General features: G+C 33.3%; 1 protein-coding gene across 5 annotated transcripts in view; it reads right to left on the bottom strand.

The window, feature by feature from the left end:
* Positions 1-356: 356 nt before the first annotated feature.
* Positions 357-27992, bottom strand: part of Fnbp1l (formin binding protein 1 like) — a 117734-nt gene continuing 90098 nt past the window's right edge. For 2 of the 5 annotated variants that reach the window (XM_040289006.2, XM_078026762.1), the window contains 9 exons: positions 26393-26539; positions 24218-24421; positions 22660-22818; positions 17794-17808; positions 13633-13742; positions 9418-9550; positions 8428-8522; positions 5644-5789; positions 357-4236 (listed from right to left, as the gene is read on the bottom strand). In XM_040289006.2, the coding sequence (XP_040144940.1) occupies positions 4058-4236; positions 5644-5789; positions 8428-8522; positions 9418-9550; positions 13633-13742; positions 17794-17808; positions 22660-22818; positions 24218-24421; positions 26393-26539 (1188 nt within the window). In that variant the 3' untranslated portion in view covers positions 357-4057. The remainder of the gene's footprint in view (positions 4237-5643; positions 5790-8427; positions 8523-9417; positions 9551-13632; positions 13743-17793; positions 17809-22659; positions 22819-24217; positions 24422-26392; positions 26540-27992) is intronic. The other 3 variants (XM_040289008.2, XM_078026761.1, XM_013359734.4) reach the window with 3 other exon arrangements.

Here is a 27992-nt window from a genome sequence, read left to right as displayed (position 1 = left end):
CTGACTGAAAACAAGCAGAAGCATAGTAAATGCGGGTTCAAGTGTGGTGGCTAGATCAAGCTATGCAGTCCAGGGACAGATGGTAAAGAGAGAGAGGATACAATGGTATAAAAGCAAAGTCTGTGCAATGTGGCTACTGTTGAACAAATATAAATTGTTACATGCATTTAATAACTCTAAAGTAGTAGTATTTATTCTTTCTTTGGAGAAAACTAGAAAATAAGAATAAAATTTTTGAAACTGCTTTCCAAAAATGTCGCCCAACTTCAAGAACTTATTTTTTGAAATTTAGCACACTGAAGAACAAAATCATCACATCTTGTTGGTTCACATACCAAAGAAAGATACAACTTAACTGACCATGAAAAGATTGTTTTATTCCATGAAAATATTCTCAACAGAGAACACTATCTTAAACAATTTACCATTAAGAAATCAACATGTGCACAAAGAGTAAAAATTACTGAAAATTTTTAAGATTTCTTTTGGACAATTCACATGTTCAAAATTTAAGAATGATTTAATGATTTAAACTGTGCAAGTACAAATGTCTTTCCTATTGTAATAACCCATATACAGGTTGCACTATTCCACATGAAGGAACCTGCCTCCTTCGGAAGCAAATTCTGCTTTTAGAAAAACAAACAGTAGCTTCAAAAGAACAGTTAGTCCTTACAAGAAAGCCTTAAACTTTGCCCTCTGTGGCTGTTAGCCAAAAAAACATAAGCACTGCAGGCTTTGTACAGAAGACAAACACAGCCAGATCACATTTCCTTCTCATTGCTAACCTTTAAAATAAAAATAGCACTAGATTTTAAAACTACTTCATGTAGTCCGTCAGTATTGAATAATGTCACATTATATAAATAACCCTGTAACGAGATTCAATATCTAAAGTTTATAGTTTACTAGCCTCAAAGGTAATACACTATGTCAGCTGTGTAACAGTGGTGTACTTGATCTTAGGAAGGCATTAACTTTCACACAATTGTCATTCAGCTTTAGTGTAACTGGTAGTATGATTCAAATAACACTGGGAAAATTTTATTAAAACAGTCACACAGCTTCTAAAATATTGCTTAAAATCCAATAATACACAAACCATTTCACGTTATTTCTCCCCTCAAAACAGTAAAGAACCAAATTAATGAAGCTTCAGTGGTACAAATAACTCCCCACCCACCCATCTCCCTAGTACAACATCACTAAGAAATTAGTTCAGGTACAAGTCAATAACAGAATCACAAATGCGAGGCATGATAACATGAGCAATAGGGACACTAAGGACAATTATATTTACAAGTATAAACATACAGAAATTTCCGTTTTACAAGTAAAAGTGCACATAGATCATTACAAAGTTTCACTAAATTTTATCTGATTCAAACAAAAGCATCACTTGGAAACAGACTATCATTGCAATAACCAAATGAGATCATTATAACCTCAAATTAAAAGACGATTGGGGAGGTTCATAAAACTTCTCATAAAACACTAAGTAAAATGGACTTCAGACATGTCTTTAGTTTGATGCATAAATTTGAAGATGCACCATTGTACATGGTAGAGCTCTAAAAGCTACCTACCGAGGCTACATTGGCAGCTGCAGCAGAGCTGCAGAGTTAAAGGAGGTCACACTGAGCTGACACAAAGCCCTTTGTGGGATACTGTAGTGGTAGTGTTGGCAATCAACAGATTTAGGCACTCTAGTTTAAGGCAGCATTTGAATGGAAGCAGCTGACTTCTGACAACAGTCCTTTGTCTTGAGGTGGTATCTTCTGTGTTTATTATGCCAGGACTTCAGTGCTGACTATAGATTCTTCCCAGACTGAGGTGCTGAAGATGTATCACTTTTCAAAGAGTCCTTTCAACTGGGCTGTAGGCTAGAGCAGAGATGTTTTCTTTTTCTTATCATAAATACTTCAGGTTCACAGACCACGTCTTCATAATGCCAAAATTGGAATGTTTGCAGTGGGGAAGTTGTAGCAGCATACACAAATACTAAGATGGAAACATTAGTGCTGGAGATGTTTGACAAAATGATCTGCACTACAAATGTAAAACAAAACAAAGGCTTTGACATGAACAAGGGATTATAAAGACATGCCTGAAAAATCTAAGTCTAATCACTCTAGACATGCAACAGGATGTTAAGCAAGCATGGAGATGGCACAGGCAGACAGTGACACACGGCAAGAATTCTAACAGACAATGGGTCTAAAAAGCAATTAAAACAGAGCTGGGTAGGGACAGTCTTATTGAGACAATCAAATATAAGACAAATTTTTATGACAGCTCTGTACTCTTTGTGATTTGGACACGCCAGTAAAATAAATGGAAAAGGGTCAGCCATTATTGGCTTTTTTCTTTCTTCTATGTTAATAACTGTGAACTAGGAATTTAAGGATTGGTATTATAACAAATTTTTAAAACAATGTATGGAATGCTAACGAAGTTAGTAAAAAAAAAAAAAATCATGTCTGCATGCACTCATGCAACTTGCTTCTCTCACTCTTTGTGCCTGACAACTCTAATACCCTCCCCCCAAAAGCAGCTGCATGTAACCTCCTTCAACATCTTGCCCATTTCCTCAGAAACCCTCTTCAGGAACCTGCAGTCCAGGAGGAAAAAGAAAAGAAGAATTACTGAAGACCTTTGGTAAGACCAAAAGGGGTGTTCAGCTTAAAGTGTCTGCCCCAAACGTCTCTAAAAATCATTTTATAGTCAGCCACTGAAAACACCAGGAAAATGTGAAATATGAGCAAAATCAAGGACCCATCTCATTGCTTTCTCTCTTTGCTTACCCACACAATTAATTCAGGGTGTGATCACATGACTAGCACACACAATACTTAATTGTACAGTGTTTCCAACAAATGCTTATTGAAATTAATTGGAAAATATCTATTTTAGTAACTGTTGATCTAGCTAAAATGAGGCCATAAATGGTAGTACAGATATCTTCCCTCAGCTCAGTCAAAAAAGTTTTCTCTCTCCTACAAGTAAAGATTGCCAGTACTTCTCCATTCAAGATTTCCTCTATCTTCACTGATTTAGAATATTTATTTTCCTGCTAAATGCTAAATAATCACTAAAGTGATGTTCCCCGCAAACCACTTTCAAGATGAAAAACACAAGTATAAGATTAATTGGAAGGAATTTTGTGCATTATTGAAAATTACCAGTAAATCTGAAAATATTTTCAGATCTTAAAACTGTTTTATTCAGATAAGAGCTAGACTAGGCAGGGCACGGTGGCACATGCCTGTAATCTTAGCTACTTGGCAGGTTGAAACAGGAGGATCACAAATTTAAGGCCAGCCTGGGCACGCTGGTGAGACCCTGTCTCAAAATAAAACAAAGCAAGAACTGTGAATGCACTCTAGCATGCAAGAGGCCCAGGGTTAAATCCCTTGTATCACAAAAAAAAGAAGAAGAAGAGAGAGCTAGACCACATCATACATTTTATAGATTTCTTGATTAGCTCACTACTTAGATTATGCACTAAGTGCTTATTTTCTTCCTTTAGGAAACCAACATTAAGAATAGAGAGGAAAATTAAAATGATTGTTATCATTTTACCCAATTTTCTAACTATTACTTTTTTTCCCTAAATACTGAAGCTACAAATTCAAACACCTACAACAAACTACTCTTTCGTAAGTCAGTTTTCTATAGCATTTCAGAGCAGTTTTACTTATGTGAATTAACCAGTCACTGTGTTTTCTGAAGTAAAGCAGATGGAGGAGCATCAACCTATGTATTCCTGCCCAATAAGCCAAATTCTATATTTATAAGGCAGAAAAACACAAATCCTTCACAGAGACTTAAGCAGGACATAAAGCAAAGGCATCAATTAAGCTTCACACCAACATTACTCAAACAGGAAGGCATCACAAAAACAGCTTTTTGTGGTGATATTCACATCTCTTCAGCCTGCATTCAGCTCACACAGTGAACAATAAATTGGGATGCCCTTTTAGGTTTTCTCATTTTTTCTGACCTGTTGAATGTGTTTTCATTTATGTCATACATAGCACAAAGCTGCCTGGTTAGTTTAGATATAAGTTACTGCACCTTTACTGTTTTTCTCTAGAGTTACATCTATGTATGATGTCGGAACGTAGCCTTCTTCACCGTTCTGTCTCCTGGCTCTTGTCCATCCATCACCTTTGTCCTCCTCAATAATGTATAGCACTTCACCTTCTTTCATTGCCAGAGTACCTTCATTATGACCTAGATGAGTTTTCATAGCACAAGCATAATTTAAGCACAGTGATAATTTATAATAAAAATTATAAATACAATACACAAAACACATGAAATCCTACTAGATTTCAATATACCTGCTCATGAGCTCACTGATTCTCATTAGCAACAATATTACTACAATGTTTTGTAGTTTATCCAACACTTTCACACACATTCTCATTTGTACTACACAAAAACCTATGAGGATGGACTAATATTATCCCTATGTAACAAATGAAGTAATTCTTTCCTGCTTTTGAGTAGTGTTGCTATAAAAAATTCATGAGGCATGGTTCAGGAAAGTAGTAACAAAACAGTGAGAAGGTGGGAAAAGAAAAAGGATATAGTTTAAAGAGAACAGAGAAAAACAGAGATTTAACTATGGTGATGGTAGAAGCAGAATAACCCCAAAGCACAAACTTTAAGACCTCATCAATTTTAGGATTCCCTTTCTTCCCTACCCTAAACCATTCCCAATATGCTTAGCAATAACAGTGTTCTTAAGTAGAATTCTCATTCAATATATGCTAAAATCCTTCCCTACTCTTAGAATGCATTAGAAAGCTCTCAAATATAATAATTTGCTCAGAATTGAGGAGTAACTAAAGAGATTATGTTATTATATTATATTTTAGTTATACTGAGAATCACACACCCAGGTCCTCAAATATGATAGGCATGCACTTGAACACTGCACTACATTCCCAACCCCTTTACTCAATTTCAAAATCAACACAATGAGTGGGTGAAGAAAGACCTTACACCACCTATCATTTTACAACTTATTTAGGAAGGTGTTACTCTGCTCTTCTGTTAATTCAAGGATTTTTCAGGGTCCATAATTAGGAAGGATAACTAAAAACCTGTGGTAGAAAGCCAAAAAGCCTTACTCCCCTCACAGAATTTATTTCTAACTATCATAGAAGAGATGGTATTGTCAGAAGCTACCACTTTCTTTCCAGTTCTCACCTGAAAAGGTGGCGTGCAATCAGGATATGATGACAGCATTTAACTATGCTTTACACCTGCCTCTCAATGTTTATCAACTACAAGGAACATGAAGTGACATCTACCAGCCATCTACTTCCTAGTTTGGGCTGTATGCCAAGCTGCTTCAACTATTTTGAGTATACCTAAAGACTGGTAAGTTCTGGAGGGATATTCTGTTATCAACCAAAGTTGACAGATAATAACCGAAATTAGGAGCTAATAATAGGTAATTCTCTTTCAACTCCAGTGTGGAAAAAATTAACAATTTAAACAAGTATACATATTAATGAACTAGAGTTATGATTTTCTGATAATGTATTATTCAGCTAAAGACACTAAAATAAGTCACAATGCACTTAGACTTTTAATTAACTTTTACCAAATATAATAAGAACATCATACCATCAAAAGGGTAGATAGCTTTGCAGTGTCCAATAGCAGGCAAGGGGTCATCATCCTCAAATTCATCATCAAACTCATGGTGACCATGCTGTTGCGGTGGTCCACGGACTTCTTGGTTTGCATCATCAGTGTAACTTCCCTCAGGACTAAAAATCATAAAATTATCTCTGTCAAGTATCACAAACATGAGAACTTTTCACCTGTTATCTATAAAAGTTTATCAATCTAAGGATAAGTTCAGAAAATTAGATATAGATGACATGGTTTCTTAAGCCCTATTTTCTTAAATGAATTTCTTGAATTAAAAAAAAAATTTAAAGATTATAACGGGGGCTGGGGATGTGGCTCAAGCGGTAGCACGCTCGCCTGACATGCATGTGGCCCAGGTTCAATCCTCAGCACCACATACAAAACAAAGATGTAGTGTCCGCTAATAACTAAAAAATAAATATTAATAAATAAATAAATAAATAAAGATTATAATGATCTCGGCACATAGGAATATTCACTAAGTATACCTCACTATCACTGGATCTAAAGATAAAATGGAGGGGTTGGGTTGTGGCTCGGTGATAGAGTGCTCGCCTAGCACTGGGTTCAATCCTTAGCAAGACATAAAAACAAAATAAAAGTATCATGTCCAACTACAACTAAAAAATAAATATTAAAAAAAAAAGATAAAATGGAAAAAGGTAGTAGACACTTGTCTTTCATCATCCCAGATCCATCACTCCCTCTTTTGAAGGGGGAAAAATACCTAAAGTTTCTCTGGAAATCCACCCAGCCCAAAAGTTATTTCTATTGTGGATCCAGAAAGGAGATGAGCATAGTACTTGTTTGATGGGAGTAAACAGTTTACCAATAGTGCTATAACTCAATCAGGTTAAACAGCTGTACATAGAGAACTCTACTTGGGACTGCTAGAAGAGAAGTTCACTCCCTTTTCACTTTGAACCAGGAAGAAAACTGCCTAGAGCTTTGGGGAAAATCATCAAATGGAGCCTAAAATGAAGCCAATGCTTAAGGGATAGCTGAGAAGTAAGAAGAAACCAAGACCTAAGGATATCATCTGGGCTTTCCCTCAAATAATCCAGTGAAGCCTATTTTTACTCTAAGTGGATTATGAGTATTCATTCTGCTTACAAGTCAAAAGACTCCTAATTAAAACAAGACAAAGTTAATTTCAATTAATCATGGTAATGGGGAAATTAGTAACTTAGAAAATCCAAAAGAGCAGGTAATACAAAGGCATTTTATTTTTCTTAAAAATATTTTATATCAACAAAAAAATGTTTAAAAGTTTTTATTAAAATATTGTTAGTGAATAGAAAAATTTTAGGATTAGATTTAGCAACACTTTCAACAAGCCTGAAAGACACATTCTTATATAACATATGCCAGAAAGAACAATCTGGTTTTACCTAATACCACCCCCCCCCCAAAAAAAAAAAGTTTTCTGTGGCTTTTTCTTTCTAATTTTTATTTTGATATAGGGTCTCCTTAAGTTGCCCAGGCTAGCCTTAAACTTTTGATCCTCTTGCCTCAGACTCCTGAGTAGCTGGGATTGCAGATATACACCACTGTATCTAACCTGAGGATCTTTCTTGAGATACTAAAGACATGAATTGTGAATATTCATATTGTGAATATTAATATTTCACAATATTTGTGAAGCACATACTATTACAAGGTATTTTATTTCTACATGCTTTATGTATATTATTGCCTGTAGTACTAAGAACACTATAGGATGGGTACTGTAACCTCAATTATATATTTCAGTAAACTGAGATGTGGGGAATATTAAAAATGAACTTGGGGCTGGGATAGTGGCTCAGCGGTAGAGCACTCTCCTAGCACAGATGGGACCCGGGTTCGGTCCTCAGCACCACATAAAAATAAAGGCATTATGTTGTGTCCATCTACACCTAAAAAAAAATAAATATTTTTTTAAAAAGAACTTGTTCAAATTATACTGTGATTAAATAATAAACCAAAATATTCAAATTTTTCTCTAACATGAACCCTAATTTGTGGACTGTTTTATTATGAAAAAAAATTGTGCGTGACTGTATTATACCAAGGAAGAAATGTTACAAGTGATGGGAACATGAAAATCTGGCAAAATGCCAAGCTGGAAATGCGGATCTAAACTAATAATATACATACCTCCCCCATTTTTTCCACAAAACCTCGAGTTATTAACCAAATTTTCCTTTAGCATAAGTTACCCAACTCCAGCTGAATAACTGACCAAAAAGCACATGAAGCCCTTAGCACAATGTCTGGCATACTCTAGATCCCAGATGTAATAAATGCCTGTTATTAGGACAAAGGAGAAGAAGTTAAGTAGCTCAGTGTGACTTCCTATACTCAAAAAAAGCTATTTTACTTTGAGTTAGAGAAAGAAAGTGAAATGTTTCCCAAACCTTTCATAATTTTACTTTTTCTCAATGGGCTTCCATTAAAAAAAAAAAAAAAAAGTTACTCAGCTCCACCTAAATCATAGGGAAATCTTCCCATGCCTAAGGTTCCTATGGCCCAGATTATAGCTCCATGAGTTTTCTTTCTTTCTAGATCTGATTTATGGATGCATGATAGACTACCATTTAATACTTCACCTGCAACTAATGTTAAAGGATCAAAAAATTACTTAGGTTCAAGAGAATTAAGTTATTAAATGCCAAACTTATTGAATTAGATAATTATATAAAGTTTAGAACAAAGGGGTAAGGAAAGTTTGGAAAACAGAAAAAATATGAATAAAAATGCAAAATTAATGACCTTTCTCGTCCCTGTGTAACAAGATGATTTATGTCACTGCTGTGTCGTCTGTCTCCTCTCCCACCTGTTTTGCCTTCAACTTCAGACAGCCAAGCCTTAGGAAAAAAAAAATAATAATAACCAAGATCAATAAATTATATTCAAAAACTCATAAGATACTCTGTATTTAAAATGTACTTTGAGGTTTTATAATCATGTGATTTTTTTTGGGGGGGGGGGTGCCAGGGATTGAATACAGGGACACTTAACCACTGAGCCACATTCTCAACCCATTTTATATTTTATTTACAGACAGGGTCTCACTAAGGTGCTTAAGGCCTCACTAAGTTGGCTTTGGACTCTTGATCCTCTTGTCTCAGCCTTCCCAGCCACAGAGATAACAGGCATGAGCCACTAGACTCGGTCAATTATGTGATTCTTGGAGATGAGAAATCTTTGGTCCACTTTGGTCAGTGATGAACTTTATAGATCATTTTATTTATTTATTTTTTAAATATTTATTTTTTAGTTCTCTGAGGACACAACATCTTTGTTTGTATGTGGTGCTGAGGGTCGAACACAGGCCACACACATGCCAGGCGAGCACGCTACCACTTGAGCCACATCCCCAGCCCTAGATCATTTTAAATAATAGCGTAAGTATTGGGGCTGGGGCTATAGCTCAGTGGTATAGCACCCGCCTAGCATATGTGAGGCCTTGGGTTCGATCCTTAGCACCACATAAAAATAAATAAATTAAATAAAGGTAGTGTGTCCAACTATGCCTAAAAAATAAATATTTAAAAAAATAGCATAAATACTTAGTTTTATATAAAGGTTTAAAATTTTTAAAATGAGGCATAAGTCTAAAGATTACATACCATCATGATACTTTTAGATCATAATTTCTAAAATTAGATATGGGTACTGGAACATTAATTTTTAGCAAAAACCAATCTACCATAATAAAGCTTATGAAAATAACAGACAACTGCTGAAAACCAAATTTACCTCATTCTTATGGATTTCCATTCTTAGACGGTCAATATTATTCATAGTCTCTGCTAATTTAGGCTGCAAACTCCCTGGATCCCCCATTTGTGGATTTTTTTCATATACATCTTTCATTTTGTTGAGTGCATCTCTGAAAAAGAGAAGGAAATCATAGAACTAAATATTCGCTTCGAGTGCTTTTAAATGAGAGTTTCATTTGACTTTGAAGACTCAAGTACAAATTAATCTTAAGTAGTTTCACATCTCTTTAAAAAGTTTAATCAAATATTACCTGATTAAAGACAATCTGCATAAAGCTTATAATGTATAGAGTTAATAATTTATGAAAATGATCTTTTAAAACACTTGTAATACCAAAACAGGCTAAATTCATTTCTTTTCTTAAAGAAATTATGTATGTGTATATATAGACATACACACATGCCTATTTGTATATTTATATAGATATACAATATACATATCGAATATACATATTCAAGTTTAAAAAAATAGCTGGTAAAATACTCAAATAATTTTAAATCCATCTTGTTCCAAATGAAACTCGTATTCCCACCCAGCAACTCTATTCAACCAGTGTTCCTTATCTCAATTCACACATCATCACCATCCTCCCACCCATCTATGCCAGAAATAGGAATGCCATCTTTAATTTGCCTCCTTTCCTCTACAGTCAGTCATTTGCCAACTACTCTTAACCAATCTCCTCTAATCACACTACAATAGGTTATGCCCAATCACAGCTCCTTGACTCTAACATCTGACACTATTGACTAGCATGTCTTTTCCTTCTTGACCTAGAGGTTACATTTTCTTTCCCTCCTCCTCACTTTTGCTTTCTTACAGTCTCTCTTATTACCTCCTTCTCCTTCTTTGTTCAACTTTTAAATGTCTGTTACATAAAATGACAGCGGTTTCGTCTCATCTCATCCTACACTTTTCTTTTGAGGATGATTTCTTACTGTTTTAATACCACCTATCTTCAGAAAATTCTCAAATGTATATCTTCAGTCCTCTCTCTCCCAAGTTCTAGATTCATATTTCCAAACACATTTGGACCCTTCCAATATTTTTTCACATATTTCAAAAATTAACATAAATAAAGTCATTTTGTCCCAAATTCATTTTTCTTACTGTTTCAATTAATTCTATAGTACTATCCTGAGCTATAAGGCATTAAAATCTGTTTTTCTGTTCTCCAATATCCAATCAGGTATAACAAAGTCCACCCTACTTTGCTCTGAAATGATTCATATTTATTCCTCCTTTCTGTTCCATGCCATGTCTTAATCTAGGCCCTTGGCATCACTTACAGGGACTGTTATAAAGTACCCTAACTAGTGACCCTATCTACAATCCCCTTCCTATTCTTCGCATAACTTTAAATTACCTTTCTTCAGAATACAGAGTTGCTTAGAGCACTTGCCTAGCATGCATGAGGCCCTAGGTTCAATCCCAAGCACCGGAAGGGGGAAAAAAAAAAGTCAGAATATAATTATCCAATACCTACAGCACTCCACAAGAAAGTATTCAAGCCTTTTCTTAAGTCATCTTACATCTTTTTACCCTCATTTTGATATTACATGCTACATAATTTGCAACAGTTTTCCTAGATTAGAAAGAATTCTGAGGCTCAGCAAGAACACATTTCTGTGCTTTTATTCTTGCCTTGCCCCACATTCCTGAATGCTTCTTTCCCTCTTCATTTTCTTCAAGTAACAATATCCTATTCTATTAAGGTCCAATTCCAATGCTCTGAAGACAAGCTGGCTAGTGTTACAATGTTATTTACCAGTTATCTTAGATAAAACATGTATTTATTTAATATCCAGTTTCTTCATCTGCAGGAACAACAACGAAGGGCTATTTTGAAGGATTCAATAATGTGTTGCATGTAAAACTCAAAAAAAAAAAAAAAAAAAAAAAAAAAAAAAAAAAACGCCTAGCTCAGTACCTGGTACATAATAATCCTTCCATAAACATTTATTTCCTAGACCACAGCCCTCTCTTAGCCAACTCTCTCCCCAGTAAAGTCTTTCCTAAATACCTTAGTAAAACTTCATCATTATTTCCTCTAAGTTCCCTTAAAAGTTTGTATCTCATTAGCAGCTATCACAATCCAGCGTGGGTAAAAATTAAGTTGTCAGTCTTGCCTTTCCCCACTTAGAGTGTGAACCTCTTCGGATTAGGGACGATGTTTTCTCCATTTTTGTATCCTCATACGGGCTTTTATATATGGTAAGCACCAAATATTAGACCTAACATTATAATTTTCCAGAGACTATTTATATACTGTTTAAGTAAATACTTTTAACATTCTAAAATTTTTATACTAATATAGTTAAGTTCATTGTTCAGTTTCCTTTATAAATTTGCCTACCTGCTAAAATTTATTTGTAATTTCCAAACTAATATTCAAAGTGCTTTCCTGGTCACTCATGTACATGCACAGGAGAGAGAAATATTTGAGTTACTGGAGGTACATTCACATTTCCAGCTGTGGTCATGCAAGGAGATACTTCACCTTGTTTTTGCTCTCATATTTTGAACAAGTGGTCTTTTTGCTTCCTATTTATGTAGTGCCATATTTTTCACATTTTTGTGCTTTTTGTTGGTAATATGAGTATTTAAAATGGTTTCCACACATAGTGTTGAAGTGTTGTCTAGTGTTCCTCAGCACAAGAAGGCTGTAATGTTACTAATGGAGAAATCAAGTCTTATGTAAGTTTTAGTAAGCGTGAGTTACATTGTCATTGGCAGGATTCAAAGTTAATGAATCAACAGTATGTATCAAATAAGGTGTCTTTAGACAGAAACATATAAAACAAGATTATGTATGTATCTATTAATGAAAAGGTTGGACCAGGGTTTCCTGGCACCTAACACTGTATCTCCCTTTCCCTAAGGAGCAATGTTTTAATATTCGATAATTTAGTGCTCATGGTGACTTTATAGACCATTAGCTACTAAGAATTGACTGTAACTGTAAAATTTCATTTGTGTATCACACCCGATACACAATTTTTGGGGGGATGGGGGTAACTGGGGATCAAACCCAGGGGCACTTTATATCTCTATCCCTTTTTGAGACAAGAGTCTCAATAAGTTGCTTAGGCTAGCCTTGAACTTGCAATCCTCCTGCCTCTGCCTCCTAAGATGTTGGGATTACAGGCATGCACCATCATGCCTGGCTCCTGATACACAATTTTCAACATCAAAACTTCAATTTTCAATCTCTCATGCTTTAGTTTAAGTCCCAATTTTTATGTTTAGTAAGCCACCAATTCATTGTAATCACCCTTTATTCATCATTAAAAAAAAAAACTCTATGATCACTTCTTAAAAATTAAATAAAACTTTGTAAAAAAAAAAAAAGTACAAGTGAATGAATATGAAGCTATAAATGACTGCAATATCTACCAACATTTTGTTTTGTTTTGTTTTGTTTTGTTACCAGGGATTAAACCCAGTACACTTCTTCAAAACTGAATAAAGGAAAATTTTGTAAAATAAAAAAACTAAAGCGTAAGTCTACCAACATTTTTGGGGGAGGGTACCAGGGATTAAACCCAAGTGCACTTAAGCATTGGAGCCACATCTCCATCCCTTTTTAATATTTTCATTTAGAGACAGAGTCTCATTGAGTTGCTCAGGTCCTCTCCAAGTTGCTGAGGCTGACTTTAAACTTGCGATCCTCTTGTCTCAGTCTCCAGAGCCACTGGTGTTACAAGTGTGCACCACTGCACCCAGCTGCCAACGTGTTTTACAGCCAACAAAGTAATTATAGTCTTTGGTTGCTGTTGAACTGAGGTAGTAAAGAGGTAGTTAGCACCGGTCAAACTACTCTTGAAAATGAATAATCAAGCTATTTTACAAATTTATGGAAGGAATAAGTATATATGTTTATAAACACCTAATAAAAATAGATACTTAAAGAAAATATCTAACACTTCATTTTTATCTATGACCCGGCAAACATAAAATTTTTGCTTGAAGTATATATTTCTCTCAAAAGACTATTCAAATAGGATGGCTAGTTCTATTCTTTTTGATGTGTGGCTAGATATCAAAATCAGGCCCTATACATGTTAGGCAAGCACTATATAACTGAGCTAAATCCCCAGCATAAGATGTTATGATTTTGAAACCTTATACACATCATTCAAAGTAGATTCTAAAAGAAATAATGATAGAGAGGACTTAAAGAAACACTACTTTTGGTCTGATTCTTTCTGTAGTTCCCTGTTAAGTTCATCAATGCGCTGCTGCAGTTTTTTACGTCTCTGTTCTGGCGGCAGATGACTGAAATCTTCTAGCGCTGGCCCCTGAAAAGAAGACCTAAATCATTATGAAAGACATTTTCAGGACATTTATTTTTAAAATTTACTATGAAGTAAGAATATATACAATTTTAAGTTTAATTTCAAATGTCTCAAATAGCCCCCTTTAAAAAATAAACAAATCTAGATAGATGTGTGTATTGATGAAAGCAATTATATTGAAGAGCCTCACATTTTAGACATTTTTTAAAACCATAAAACAAAATAGGTAAAAATATCACCAAATACAGATGATTGGTAATTACTAATATCACATATTTTCAAGTCTTGGCAGAGTTAAAATGAATACATATGAATTTTCTTACAGCAACAACAACAAAATGGAAACACATAACATTTCTTATCTGTACAAGTTATTTCAAATACTGCGCATCACCACTTTTTAAAATCAAACCCACTGCCATATTTAGGATGTTACAAATGTTTAAATTAAAAATATGTATAACTTATAAAACTGAGTTAAGTAAGCAACTTACCTCATAAAAACAACTAATTAATGAAATATACTTCAATACTGCATTATAGTCTTTGATTACATTCATTAAACCATTCTTCAGAATCAAGACATATCTGATCATTAAAAAGCAAAAGGTAGAACTATCCAATGAATAACAATTATATTCATATATGGAGTATACTTGGAATTTTCCTTATATAAAATCAAATAACACACTTCAGCTGTATCTGGAAGAAAGATACAATTTAAAGAAAGGATCTAATTGTTCTTTAGGAGGATTCTTGGTGTCTAAAATTTTTTTGATTTTTAAAAAAATATTTTCAGTTGTAGATAAACATAATACCTTTATTTTATTTATTTATTTATTTATATGTGGTACTGAGGATCGAACCCAGTGCCTCACACCTGCTAAGCAAGCGCTCTACCACTGAACAATCCCAACTCCTTTTTTGATGTTTTCTTAGTCAAGAAATTATGCGATTTAATAAAAACTGCAGGTATTTAAGTGTACACTTTGTACTAAATGATGTCTTTTCCCTCATAAATGTTATTTTAGCCACTGTTACTTTAGTTACATTATTAGAGATTACAATAGAATACTAGCAACTATTAAACCCATTTAATGTAAACACTTACTGTTTACATAATTCCCAAATTAATGATAACTATTATTCTCCATTTTTCTTTTAAAATGGTTATTGTAAGAATATGAATATAGCCTAATTTTTAAAGTGTTTGCTGAAATGAGGAAGAAATGCATTCTTGTTCTTTAGGCCACTTATATGCCAAGTAGCTTTATATTACCATCCACAAGAATGCTTCACTTACTTTTCTTTTTTCCTTTGGTACCAGGGACTGAACCTAGGGGCGCTTACTACTGAGCCACATTCTCAGCCATCTTTATTTATTTATTTTTAATTTTGAGACAGACACTAGGTTGTAGAGACTAGCCTTGAATTTGCAATCGTCCTACCTCAGTCTCCTGTGAGGCTGGGATTACAGGTGTAAGCTATCATCCCCAGCACTTTTATTTATTATTATTATCATCATCATTTATTTATTTATTCATTCATTCATTCATTTATTGGTGGTGCTGGGGACTGAACCCAAAGCTTTGAGCATGTAAGGCAAGCACTCTATCAACTGAGCTTTATCCCCAGGCCTTATTTTTTATTTTTGAAATGGTCCCACTAAACTATTAAGGGTTGCTGAGGCTGGCTATGAACTTGTGATCCTCCCGTTTCAGCCTGTCAAGCTGCTGGGCTACAGGTGTATGCCACCACATGCTTCTCCCCCTGCCCTTTTTCAGTGGGTACCAGGGATTGAACTTAGGAGCACTAAGACACATCCCCAGACCTATTTTATATTTCACTTGGAGACAGGGTCTCACTGAGTTGCTTAGCATCTCACTGTTGCTGAGGCTGGCTTTGAACTCACGATCCTCCTTGTCTCTGCCTCCCAAGGCCACTGCAACTGACCTGGTTACTTTTTAAAAAACTCACTTTTAAGGTGAATCATGACCAAATGTAACATTTAATTAAAAAACAAAATCCCTAGAATCATTCCCCAGTGGCCTGCCTACTAAGGATATTCAGCAAACTTGCCTACAAAAAGTAGAGCGTCCTAAGTATCCTTTGTGCTTTCATCTACCAGTCACTAGCTGTAACATCTTCAGGCAACCAAATCTGATCTAATTAAATGAATGGCAAAATTTCCTATACAAAGTTCTTTTAAATGTAGTAGTTAATTTTCAACATAAACTGTCAGATTTATTCTAATCTGTGGTACATGTTTTAAACTATTATATAAGTGCCAAAGACAAACTTCTAATTTACATTTTTAGAATATTTCTGACAACCTTGAAATTTTTTTCTTTTTTAATATTTATTTCTTAGTTATAGGTGGACACAATATCTTTATTTTATTTTTATGTGATGCTGAGGATCGAACCCAGTACCTCATGCATGGTAGGCAAGCACTCCACCTCTGAGCCACAACCCCAGCCCCTTGAAATTTTTCTTAATGAAGAAATACATAATGCTCAGTGGTAAAGTGCTTGCCTGGGTTCAAATCCCAGCACCACAAAAACAAACAAATAAAAATTCTCTCCCTAACATAAAGGGGAAAACAGTATTATACAAAAGAAAAACAATTCTACAGTAGGCCTTTTTGGGGGAGGGGATATTAAAAACTCATAATTTCCCACAAGCAAAATCTGCCATATTTCCACTTATTCTTAATCAACCTCATGATCAAATTTATTAACATTAGATACCTATAGCATCTGCATTCCTCCCACCTTATACACACTAGGTTACTGCAGGCTGAACCCAAGGGTGCTCTACTACTGAACTACATCCCCAGCCATTTTCACTTTTTTATTTGAAGCACAGAATCTCTATTAAATTGTCCAATCTGGTCTCAAATTTTCGATCATCCTGTCTCAGCCTCCTGAGTAGCTGAGATTACAGGTGTGTGCCACTGTGCCTAGCCTAGGCACCCAAATTTCTAATATCTCATTTCAACATTATGACTCATTCTTACATAGAATATGAGAATAAACTCTATTTCTTATGGATGTGAAGAAGCCCTGTGAGGTATTTAACAACCTTTCTTACTATAAGGGAATTTATAAAGGTTAAATTTGAACTGTCTAAAAACAAAGTCTATTTTCCAAAAGTTATTTTGTAGTTTCATATACAAACTCCCAGTAATTTTGATTTAGTTCTTCATAATGTAGTTCCATTAACATCTGAAATGGTGAAAATTCACACACACACACACACACACACACACACACACACACATATACACACACATTAGATTATTTATATTTCTGTTTCCCTTCAGTGGTATAGAAAAACAGAGCATTGACTTCATAATAAAACTAGTATGTCAATTTCTTTCTTTTTGGAGAAATCTAACAGTGTAGTGTATAAGATAAACTACAAATAAATTTTATATGACCTTTCTTAAGAATGCTAGGAAAAATAATTTATGCTAAATTTTCCTTCTGCATATACCATGGATTTTTGCTCTACCATGTAACCCTTCTTTTTTTTTGGGGGGGGGGGCGGCAGGCGGGTATTACGGATTGAACCCAGGGGTTCTTAACCACTGAGCTACATCCAATTTTTATTTTGATACAGGGTCTCACTAAGTTCTTTAGGACCTCACTGAACTGCTCAGGCTGGCCTCAAACTTGCAATCCTCAGTCTCCTGAATCACTGGGATTACAAGAGTATATCCCACATTCAGCCTCTACCATGTAACCCTTAAAATAATATGTAATATAATTTTATTCTTCACTATAATTTTATTCTTCACTATAACATGACAAGGACTCCACCCAATCACATTTAAGAACTTAATGGTCCATGACAGTTAACCACATTGCTTTATAATCTATGACACTGAGAGGTACTGGGATATATTGGACTATGGATTAAATTATAAAAAAAAAAAAAACACAAGGTGATAATGTGGGATGTACTTTACCACTTGTTTTGAATTAAACAAAACAATGTTTTGAGATTACTTAATGTTGGCACAGTATATATATCAGCACACGAGGCTTACCATCTTCACCGACCACTGAATAGTTCAATGGAAAACAGAAAGAAATGGTAAATTATTCACATGAAACTATAATACAGAAGATGCAATAACCTATACTTTATAATATTAAAATAAATCATGTACATTTCACAATCCAAACAATTATGCCAGAAAAAAAATTTTAAGCACATTTTGGAAAAACAAATTACTTGCAAAAATAAAAAAAAATAATAAAAAAACATACACTGATGATAATGGGCAGATATTTTCTAAGTTTAACTAAAACTCAAAAATAAATAGTAATCATTCTATCAGTAATCATGCATTTTCTTTTAGAGAGAATTTTTACTTAAGTGAATTTTACTCATATAGCTCTTAATTCTTAAAAATACTAAGCTCTTAAAATAAAAAATCTAAAATTAGCCATTTAAAAAGAAGTCTTATGTGAAATAACTAAAAAACAGAATGCCCAATGCATTAAAGAAAACACCATATCTGGGTTTTTATAGTTCAAAAGATTATTTAAATTTTAAAATATCATGGTTTGGTGAGGGTAACATTTTTATTTTAGTTTTAAGGTGCTTTTTTAAATGTACAGACACTTTAAAAACACATTATCACCACAATAATAAATGAGTTATCCATAATGAAGTTTACTATATATGTTTCCTAACAAACACAAATATATAGATTGAATTTCACTTTGAAAATAGTTTCTATTTTTCAGTTTTATTCTGAAATCCATATGCTTAAAAATAACACTAAAAACATAACTACAATTTTAGCACTTATTCTTTTTAAAATATGAAACAATCTAAAGAGACCCACTACAGTACTCTTAATGCTATGTAAATACCACCCTCAAGCACACACACACACACCAACATATTCTGAGGGTTAAAAGAATTTTGCAACTGGTGTAGTATCCATCATACACAAATACAAAGTGATCCACAATATGCAGCAAATTTTACAAAACTAATCTTCATATTCATTACACTTTAGCTAATAACTCTTAAACTTTTCATTTTTTCTTATTCTCTAACTCATTTTTTTTTTGGGGGGGTGTAACTGGGGATTGAATTCAGAATCTTACTCATGCTATTGTGTACAAGCATTCTGTCACTGAACTACATCCCCAGTCCTTTTCAAAAATTTTATTTTGAGCCAGAGTCTTGCTGTTTCCCAAGCAGACCTTAAACTTGTCATCCTCCTGAGTGGCTGGGATTACAGGTGTATGCCAAGGCAATGGGCAAAACTATGTTTTAAGAGAAGAGAGTGAGATGTCAGCTAAAATTTCACATAAAAAACACAAATTAATTTTAATAAATATCTGGCAAAAATATCTACCCCTTATCTCTGATGAGTTGGCCACATATTAATGGTTATGAAGATAAGAAAAGATGTTTGCTATTCATTATCTTTCTGAATTTAGCTTAACATTCTTTAGACTGTCAGTAGTTTTTTGGTTTTTTTAAAATATTTATTTTTTAGTTGTAGTTGGACACAATACTTTTATTTTATTTATTGTGTATGGTACTGAGGATGGAACCCAGGGCCTTGTACGTGCTAGGAGAGCACTTTACCACTGAGCCACAACCCCAGCCCTGTCAGTAGTTTTAAGAAAGAAAAAACACAATTTATTTTGCTATGGCAAAATTACTGGTGAGGAGGAAAAAAGATTTGTGGTCTTCATTAAATGTCATTAACAAAATTACATATAGGATAAGAAACAAAACTGTTTTAGTATTTTACTTTTTTATAATAATTTTCAACAGCTAAATGTCTAAGTGATGAAGTTGTTTTTCTAATTTCTATAAGAACATCTTTTAGAGAAAACATTAAGATAATTATAGGTAAAAAAAATCTAATGTGTTCATTTTTAACTGGTTTTATTATCAAGTGAAAATAAATTTATACACTGGCTTTAGTGAGGATATAAGAATTTCAATTCTTTGTAAAAATATTAGAAACATATTTTGTGTATTTTTAAAGTAAAATATGTTTAATGCAAAGAAACTATATTCTCATACACAATCATTATATACCTATAAACCAGAAATTTTTATATCCATTACATCTTACTACATACAAAAGAGCTAAAAAGGAAATGGGGTAATTAAATAAATAATTAGGTTTATTTCAATTTAAATTGAACAAACTTTTGAGAACTGCAATCTGAATATTTTAAATCTTAAAAAATAATTCTGGAAGTCTATATTGTCATAAATAATTTAGATGAAAAACAACTCATTATTGCTAGATAATATTACATTTTAAAAAGAGTACTAAATAAAGCTCAAGTGAAGTAGTTAGAGGGTAAAAATGATTAGTTTGTATATTAAGCAGTCAACTTTTGGTGTAGTTCCTAAATGTCCATTAATGGTTAGAACTTGATGTCACAGAGGGCAATTACAGATCTTTACCCTCAGAAAAGATCCATTGGTACCACTGTGGAACTCAGCAACATTAATCAATATTTCTCACATCCTTACTGACACTGAAAACTAAAAACACTAGTTTTCTTTTTTTAAAAAGAAACCCCAGTACTGAAGGGCAGATGAAGGAGGAAAAGAATAAATAAAATTTTTAAAAAATGATTTTTAAAGGAAAAGTTATTTAGGACAACAAAATTCAAGAGAATTCAAAACAAGAGTTTATGAATTCAATGGTACAACTCACTAACTTTAAGAAACCTAAAGGCCTACTGTAAGCTTAACAGACTGAACAATCCATGTAAAAACACAGAAACTGGCTTATTAAAGCTTTAGTTTCTTCCTTTTGCATTTTTGTACATTGACAAAATTTTTAAGTGGTGTAAAAACATTTCTATGGTTAATTTTCAAAATTATATCTAGTAAACTAACAAATACCAATAAAACAAAGAAATTTCTCAACCTCAAATTACAGTATACTTCCCTCCTTGCTCCACTCTCCAATCCCCTAGTTGGTTGGCTTGTCATATTTTCTGTTTTGCATACTGCTTTCTTCTTTGGTATGATAAATAATACTAAAACCAAGAAGAGATTTTTGCCTCTATAAAGACAATGTATAAATATTTTTACTTAAAGCAATATATAAATATAAAACAAAAAAAATCAAGCAAATAGTTTTAAGTTCTGCAGTTATAAAAATCTACCTGCAAACTGTTCAGGAAGAATCAAGATGCCATATATTTAAGCTTTTCTCCCATTTCTAATTTCTTTCATGGACTCATCCTTTATTTCTCTGACACAGAGAGGTAATATGGGAATCAATGTTACCCTCATAATTCAGGCAAAAGAAACTCCAAATAAGATTTCTTCAAGTCTTTTAAACAAGGATTAACAACTTTTGAAAGTGACAACCTGCATGCCTATAAGTATAATACAAATTTTTCCACATGCACTTTTCAAAATGTCACAAATTACCTACCTAATCGTCCACATATAGAATTAGGTAAGGTAGATGTAAAGTAGTTCAAGTCAATGGAAGAAAAAAGGAAGTCAGAAAAAGGAAATAACACATTGGAACATTTCTGCTCCATTACTAACAGTGAGGTTTCTTATGTTATTTTAATGGAAACTGTAAATAATAATGGAATCTTGCCCTGAATAAATAATATATTTGGTTCTACAAGTGACCAAAATGTAATTTGATGTCAGAAAGGGCTACAGAAAGGAAGAAACACCGGGAAGAAAAGAAAAAAGAAAAAAGGAAGGAATCCAACTTTAATATATTAATGTTAATGATCGTACTTCTAATGACACTAAATTATTTCTCACCTGTGGGTTATCATACCTATGTTTTTGAATGTCCACACAAATTTTATAAGTGATCTAAATTATAGGCTATGAATATGTAAAGCACAGCCTAAAAATCAAATATAAATTATACAAGAAAAATAATGGGGTGGAGGAACAGGTCAGTGTTAGAACAAATGCTTATTAGCATGTACAAGGCCCTGGGAGGAAAGATGTGAGCAAAGAAGGAAAGGAAGCTGGGAGACAGGAAGTGAGGCCAGGGAGAGAGGAAAATGAGGGAAGGTGGGAGAATGCAGAAGGGAAGCAGAGAGAAAGAAGGAAAGGAGGAAGGGAAAGAAAAAACCAGCCTCACTAACAAAATGAAATACATTTATCTGTAATAGATAGTTGTTGCTAAGAAATAATTTAATACTGTATCTGCATTTTACTATTTTATAAGTTTTTATTTGCAGAATATCATTAGGAATAGGTAAATGTCAAAAGGCTGGCCAATTTTAAAAAAGAATAAAGGGAAAATTCTGATAAAAATTATTTTTTAGATCAGTAAAACAAATTCCATGTACATATTACTTAATAATACCTAAGTACTCTTATAGGGTTTATAATTTACAAAGTTACCTTCTAATATATTAATTTGATCTTTAATCAGTCTTTACATTTAATGTGTCTATCTTTATTTTGTATTAAGTAACTGGAAATTGTGTTTTTGTTTCTAAAAGGGCAATTAAAATTAAGCTTGGCATTTTATTGTCAACAATATATTACTTTATAAAATTGGCAGGTAAAGTCAGAATTAGTGAGAAATTATTACATCAGTAACTCCAGTGACAAATTACTGAAAGTCTTAAAAATGTAAATACATTACAAGACAATGGTGAACATATAATTTCACATAAACAAAAAAAAAATAGCTAAAATATGATGGTACCCAGCACCCTCTTTATAACACCATTCTTTTATGGTTGAGCATTTCAAATGTTATAAAGAGGAGTTGTTTTAACTTGAGGGCAGCTATACTTAATTCTGTGGTGTTTTTAAACTATGTCTTTATAGGAGAGAGCCTTATAATGAGGGTGGAGAGTATTAAAAGCCACACTACACACACAATAGGCCATCATGCATTTTAACCCATTATTAAACTTACCCCTCTTTTGAGGCTTCTGAAAGAAGGAATTCTGGGCTTCCCTGTTTTTATTTCATTCATACAATAATGCACGGGCTCAATGGAGAATGTGAGAAACTGGGACCCATTAGGAGTACTGGATGTGAATAAACTAGTAGGGGTTAAGGGTGGGGACTGTGGCTAATATGGAAATAAAGAAAGGAATCAATAAGCCAAATGTGCATAGTTTTTTCCTAAATGAAAATTCTATTTTTGGCAACATACTTTTCACAAAATATACCTTGAATAAATTTTTCTATAAAAATATTATAAGAAAGTAAATTCAGTTTTGCCCAAAATTATAATTTTTAAAAAGTCAAACTTACTTTTAAAATATACCATTTCACTTGATCATTTTTATAAGCTGACAAATTAAAAGTACACAAATTATAATGTTAGAATAATAAGACCTAGATAAAATTCTCTGCTGACTTCTACAATATTCTAGATATATAGAATATTAGCGCCACCATTTATTCCTATGCAGCTTATACTTAACCTGTATAGGGCAAAAGGCAGTATCTATAGCTAAAGATACCATATATATATATAATATTAACTATTCCTGATTATTATCACAAAAAAGCAAAAAGAAAATTATTATATTCACTAGCTTTCCTCTGAGACTGTTTGTATTTCTTCCTTATTTCAACCCTTTTAAATAAACTTCAATATTTCTTACATTTTAAAGCTCTTCTAGCTACTCTGATCTGACAAAAAAATGTTCTCACCTCTTAACTTCTTGACTGGACAATATTATTAAGAGCATAAATAAAGCCTGGGTTAATTATAATTGTGCTTTAAAATATACTTATAGGCATAGAGTTAAATTTTAGTTACACTTATATACCAAGCTCAAAGGAATAAATTAAAATAATCAAGTAAACATTAATAAATACAGCACATTGGACTAAAGGCATATACCTATTCTCCTTACTGACATGACACTATTAGAATCAATATATAAATAAGAAAGACAAAGCAATTATCCATTCGATTTGCTAATCTAGGTTTACTTGCCTAAAATAAATAACACGTAAAAGGCTAGGCTTTAACACGAAGAGTAAAATTCTCTTAGCTAACTAGAGATTTTTTTTTAACTGTAATTATTCAAGAACACTGAGCTTTTCCCATTAAAAACTCACAGATTAGATAGAGACAATTAGTACAATCTACAAGTTCTAATTTGAAACATTACTGTGGTTAAACATTCATTCCAATTGAGAACTGTGATTTTTGTGATCTTTCAGTTAGATCATATTTCCTTAGAAATTCTGATGGAAACTATACAGAAATAAAATTTCAAAAGCATTTAACTTCAGAGATATTAACAATTCTTATTCACTATTAAGTGGTGGTCAAATGTAAAATCTAGAAATAATTTTTTCAATTTCCTGTAACTGAAAGGTTAACTGAACCATTCCAACTGAAAATATTTACCCTCCATTAATAGTAAATTATTATCCACTCAATACCTACATTGGTTTAATTGACCTACTAAAAAGATCTGATTAGCATATAGGAATTTTATGACTTTTACCTTTGGCTTCTTTCCAAAGAGCCACAATTTGCCCTTGGCCTTTCCTACTGTGGTTTTGGCATCCACTTTCCCACTCTCCTGTTTGGATGCACTGATAGTTCCATCAGAAATGGTTCTATAAATATGCTGACTGTAATCTTCAAATGGAAAGTCTCCTGGAGGTTCAAAGCCAGACTTGAAGGAGTCTACCACCATTTGAGAATCCTATCCATAAAAAAACAAACTTTTTTAACCTTCTTATTTGCTCATAATACATTAACTTTCAAAACTTTAATCAGTACAAGGAAACAAAAAGTTTAAAAAAATAATTATATAGTAATCATCAAAGACTTAAAATTATTCGAATAAAGTCTTCCTGTGAACTGGTAGTAAATCCTAAATATATCCAAAATATACTTACCTGCAAATAAATTATCAACTTATAAAAGTCATAAAATGTTTTCACTCAGTAGCTTTCCCCCTCAAAATTCATCTGATGACTAGTGAGCTAGCTAAGACGATCTAACCAAAGGAACACAGAAAAGAGGCTATTATCAAGTAGAAATTACAAGAAGTTTAAAAGGAAAAAAAACCCTTTGCTTTAAGGGATGTCAACAAGAAGTTGAACTTTAGAATGAGGAAAAAGCATCTAACCATAAAAAAAAAAAAAAGTGAGTAGAAAGACTCATTTATCTGGGCTAGGTTTGTGACTAAGTGGTAGAGCTCTTCCCTAGCATGTGTGAGGCCCTGGGTTTGATTCTCAGCACCACATATAAATAAAATAAAGGTCCACTGACAGCTTTAAAAAAAAAAGTTTTAAAAAAAAAGACTCATTCATCTAATGGAGGAAAGATTAAATACATTCTGTGGGATATTAGCAGAGCAATGGGGAAAGATCTCATAATACTGAGTGCAAAAAGCAAGTATGAAAATACAAAGTTAATACTGTTCACCTAAAACTTGAAAATTCATGTGAGTACCATATAACCCTCTAGACATACTTATCTCTATGTGAATGTTTCACTAACGTCTTACTCTCATTTTCAAAGAGAATACCTGGTTCTTCTGCTTCCTGTTTCTGTTAGCAGCATACTTTGCCAGTCATTTAAGTCATTTCCTACTTTTGTAATTAATGTTGCCCTCAATTCACTAAAGGGTAAAAATAAGCAGAGGGCAAGAACAGAAAGTAACTAACTTTGGATCCTGTAATATGAAAATACTGGAATTCCCAATTAAAGAAATAAAAAAATCCTCCTCATTAAATGTAAGCATTCTATTAGTTGCTAGGAAGGATTCTCACTATGCCTACTAGTTTGATAGGCTTACTGTGAACAATAAAATATGTGGGTACATATCTGATTATCCTCCAAACCTAGTTCTTTTCTCTTGCTTTTTTCCTTGTACTCTGAATTTCTGCTAATCATGCTTTTTGGTTAATCAACATTTACTAAGAAATGATCAGATACTAGATTCAATTACACTACAATCAAGATACAATGCAATGAGGTTTTATTTCCTCAAGGGTAGTAAATTAAGCCATTTCCTCTACTCACAATGCCCTCTTTCCTCTTTCTCATGGATCATTTTTCCCTTTTGTAGTACAAGAAATTGTACTACAAAGTACCAGGGCTTTACACATGCTAGGCAAGTGCTCTACCACTGAGCTATACCCCAAGTCCTTCTTATTTTTGAGATAGGGTCTCACTAAGTTGCCGAGGTTGGCCTTGAACTTTCAATCCTACTGCTTCAGCCTCCTGAGTAGGTGATATTATAGGCATATGCCACCACACCCAGCTTACTCATGTTTCTTGGTTGAGCTTAAGTATAAACTCTTTGTGTTAAAGCCAACTCTGGCAACTCTAAATCTAACCACTTTCTTTTCTAAAATTTCAGTAGACTAACAGTATAATACAACTGTAATACAATTCACAGCTATATTCTTGGGTCAGTACTAAAAAATTAGTGGGGAAAGGAAGAATTTTGGGGAAAAAAACACATCTTTTTAAGTCAGAATTTTAGCAGTTAGAATGATTCTTAGAATCCAAAGAAGCCTAACAAATTGCATAACTTTCTTCCATAGAATATAATTTAGAACAAAATACCTATCAAATTACTTTACTCCTTTCCCAACCCATTTCATTAAACTACATACTTAAGCCAAATACATTTATTCAAAGACAATTATATAGCACTTACTCTTCTTTCATCAACTGATTTTGCTGCAAGAATCATTCCTTCCAAACATTTTGAAATGATAGGAATAACTTTGCGTTCTGAATCTGCAAATCCTCTGTAACACTCACTGAGTTTAATAGTCCTTCGTTCATCCATTTCTTGTAGTTGCTAATAAAAATAAATTTTTAAGGAAAACTGAATTTCTTATTTTGAAGAATTAGTGACCCCCCAAAAAAATATAATTAAAAATTTCTATCCTAATATCTTTTAACAAGTTCTGTTCAGCAATACTTAGTGGAGGGGTGGGGAAGGAGAGGGAAGGAAGCAATAAACAAACAAATCAAGGCTTTTAGTGCATCAAAAAATCAGGTTACAGTGGTTTTCCAGTCTTCTAAAGGTACCCTTTTCTTGCTACCTATTTCCTGTCCCATCTGTCCTTCCTTTAATTCCTTAATCAGATGAGTTTTGTTTTTTTTTCCTGCTTCCATGGAAAGTTCTTCAAAGACAAAATTCTGGCAATGATTTTTTTTTAAAGTAACTAACCTATAATATACACAAGTCTGAGACTTATAACTCCTTAAAATTAGTTCAGAATATTATAGTAACATCTGGTCAGACTAGGCATCCAACAGTTGAATGCATACTAACAGGTACTCAGTCCATATCACAGCCTATAGCTCAGAGTAACTATCAAAGAATTGGGGATACATAAGGAAAAATAAGAAGGCACATGATCAAATGCCACAGGAAATATATTGAAACACATGAAGCCCAATAATTAAAAGGTTTTGGTTTTTTTAAAATACAGTCTTATTTGCCAACACTGACCTTTCTCTTTCCTAATAAGCAGCTGCACTGCTCAAGTTCTCAAACTCCATACTACTATTTCTCTCTTTAATTACTTCACAGAGCCTGGGAGTTTAAGACCAGCATTTTCACAAAAGAATTGCTCCTGGCATCACAAAGTTGCAAGATTGCATCATAGCAAGATCTAAACAAAAGGATGTCAGATTTCGAAACACAAAACGTAGTTTATCCAAGTTAAATTCTTTCCAAAAAATAAAGAGGATAAAAGCATCACAGAGTGATGACGGGTAGGCTTGGTGCTTTGGAATAAATGACCAGAATCTGATACCCAACTCTAACTATGTTTCCTGTGCAATTCCACTTTGACTTCTAGTTAGGCTGACACTCTTCCCATATAAGCTGTGCTCTCCTAGGGATTATCTCATTTGACAGTTTTACTAAATCCCTTTTCTCTAATTTCTCTTCCATCTAGAAAAGGCTAATTTAATCCTCATGAAAAGTCTAGGGTCTTTACCTGTGTAGCAACTGTTATCATTAAATAATGATGGACAGAACTGATAAACAAGCTCAAGGCCTGAATTACAATTATGATCTAACAGAGCCTGAACAACAAATAGGCAGAAACCAGGCTAGTATTTTATAAGACTTGAATACATTTTTAGAAGATTAATTTCTACCACCTGTACTAATGCCAAAGTTTCTAGAGTGGTATCAAAAAGCTACAACATTCTAATTCTATGTGAACATATTACAATACACTTCAAAGAAATTCTTCCTGTGAAGTCAAAATATATAATAATATAGTATTAAAATT

This window comes from Ictidomys tridecemlineatus, chromosome 11, assembly GCF_052094955.1.
Source record: "Ictidomys tridecemlineatus isolate mIctTri1 chromosome 11, mIctTri1.hap1, whole genome shotgun sequence".
In the NCBI taxonomy this organism is placed as follows: Eukaryota; Metazoa; Chordata; class Mammalia; order Rodentia; family Sciuridae; genus Ictidomys; species Ictidomys tridecemlineatus.
Note: the sequence above shows the minus strand (reverse complement) of the source record. Positions and strands in the feature narration are given on the sequence as shown.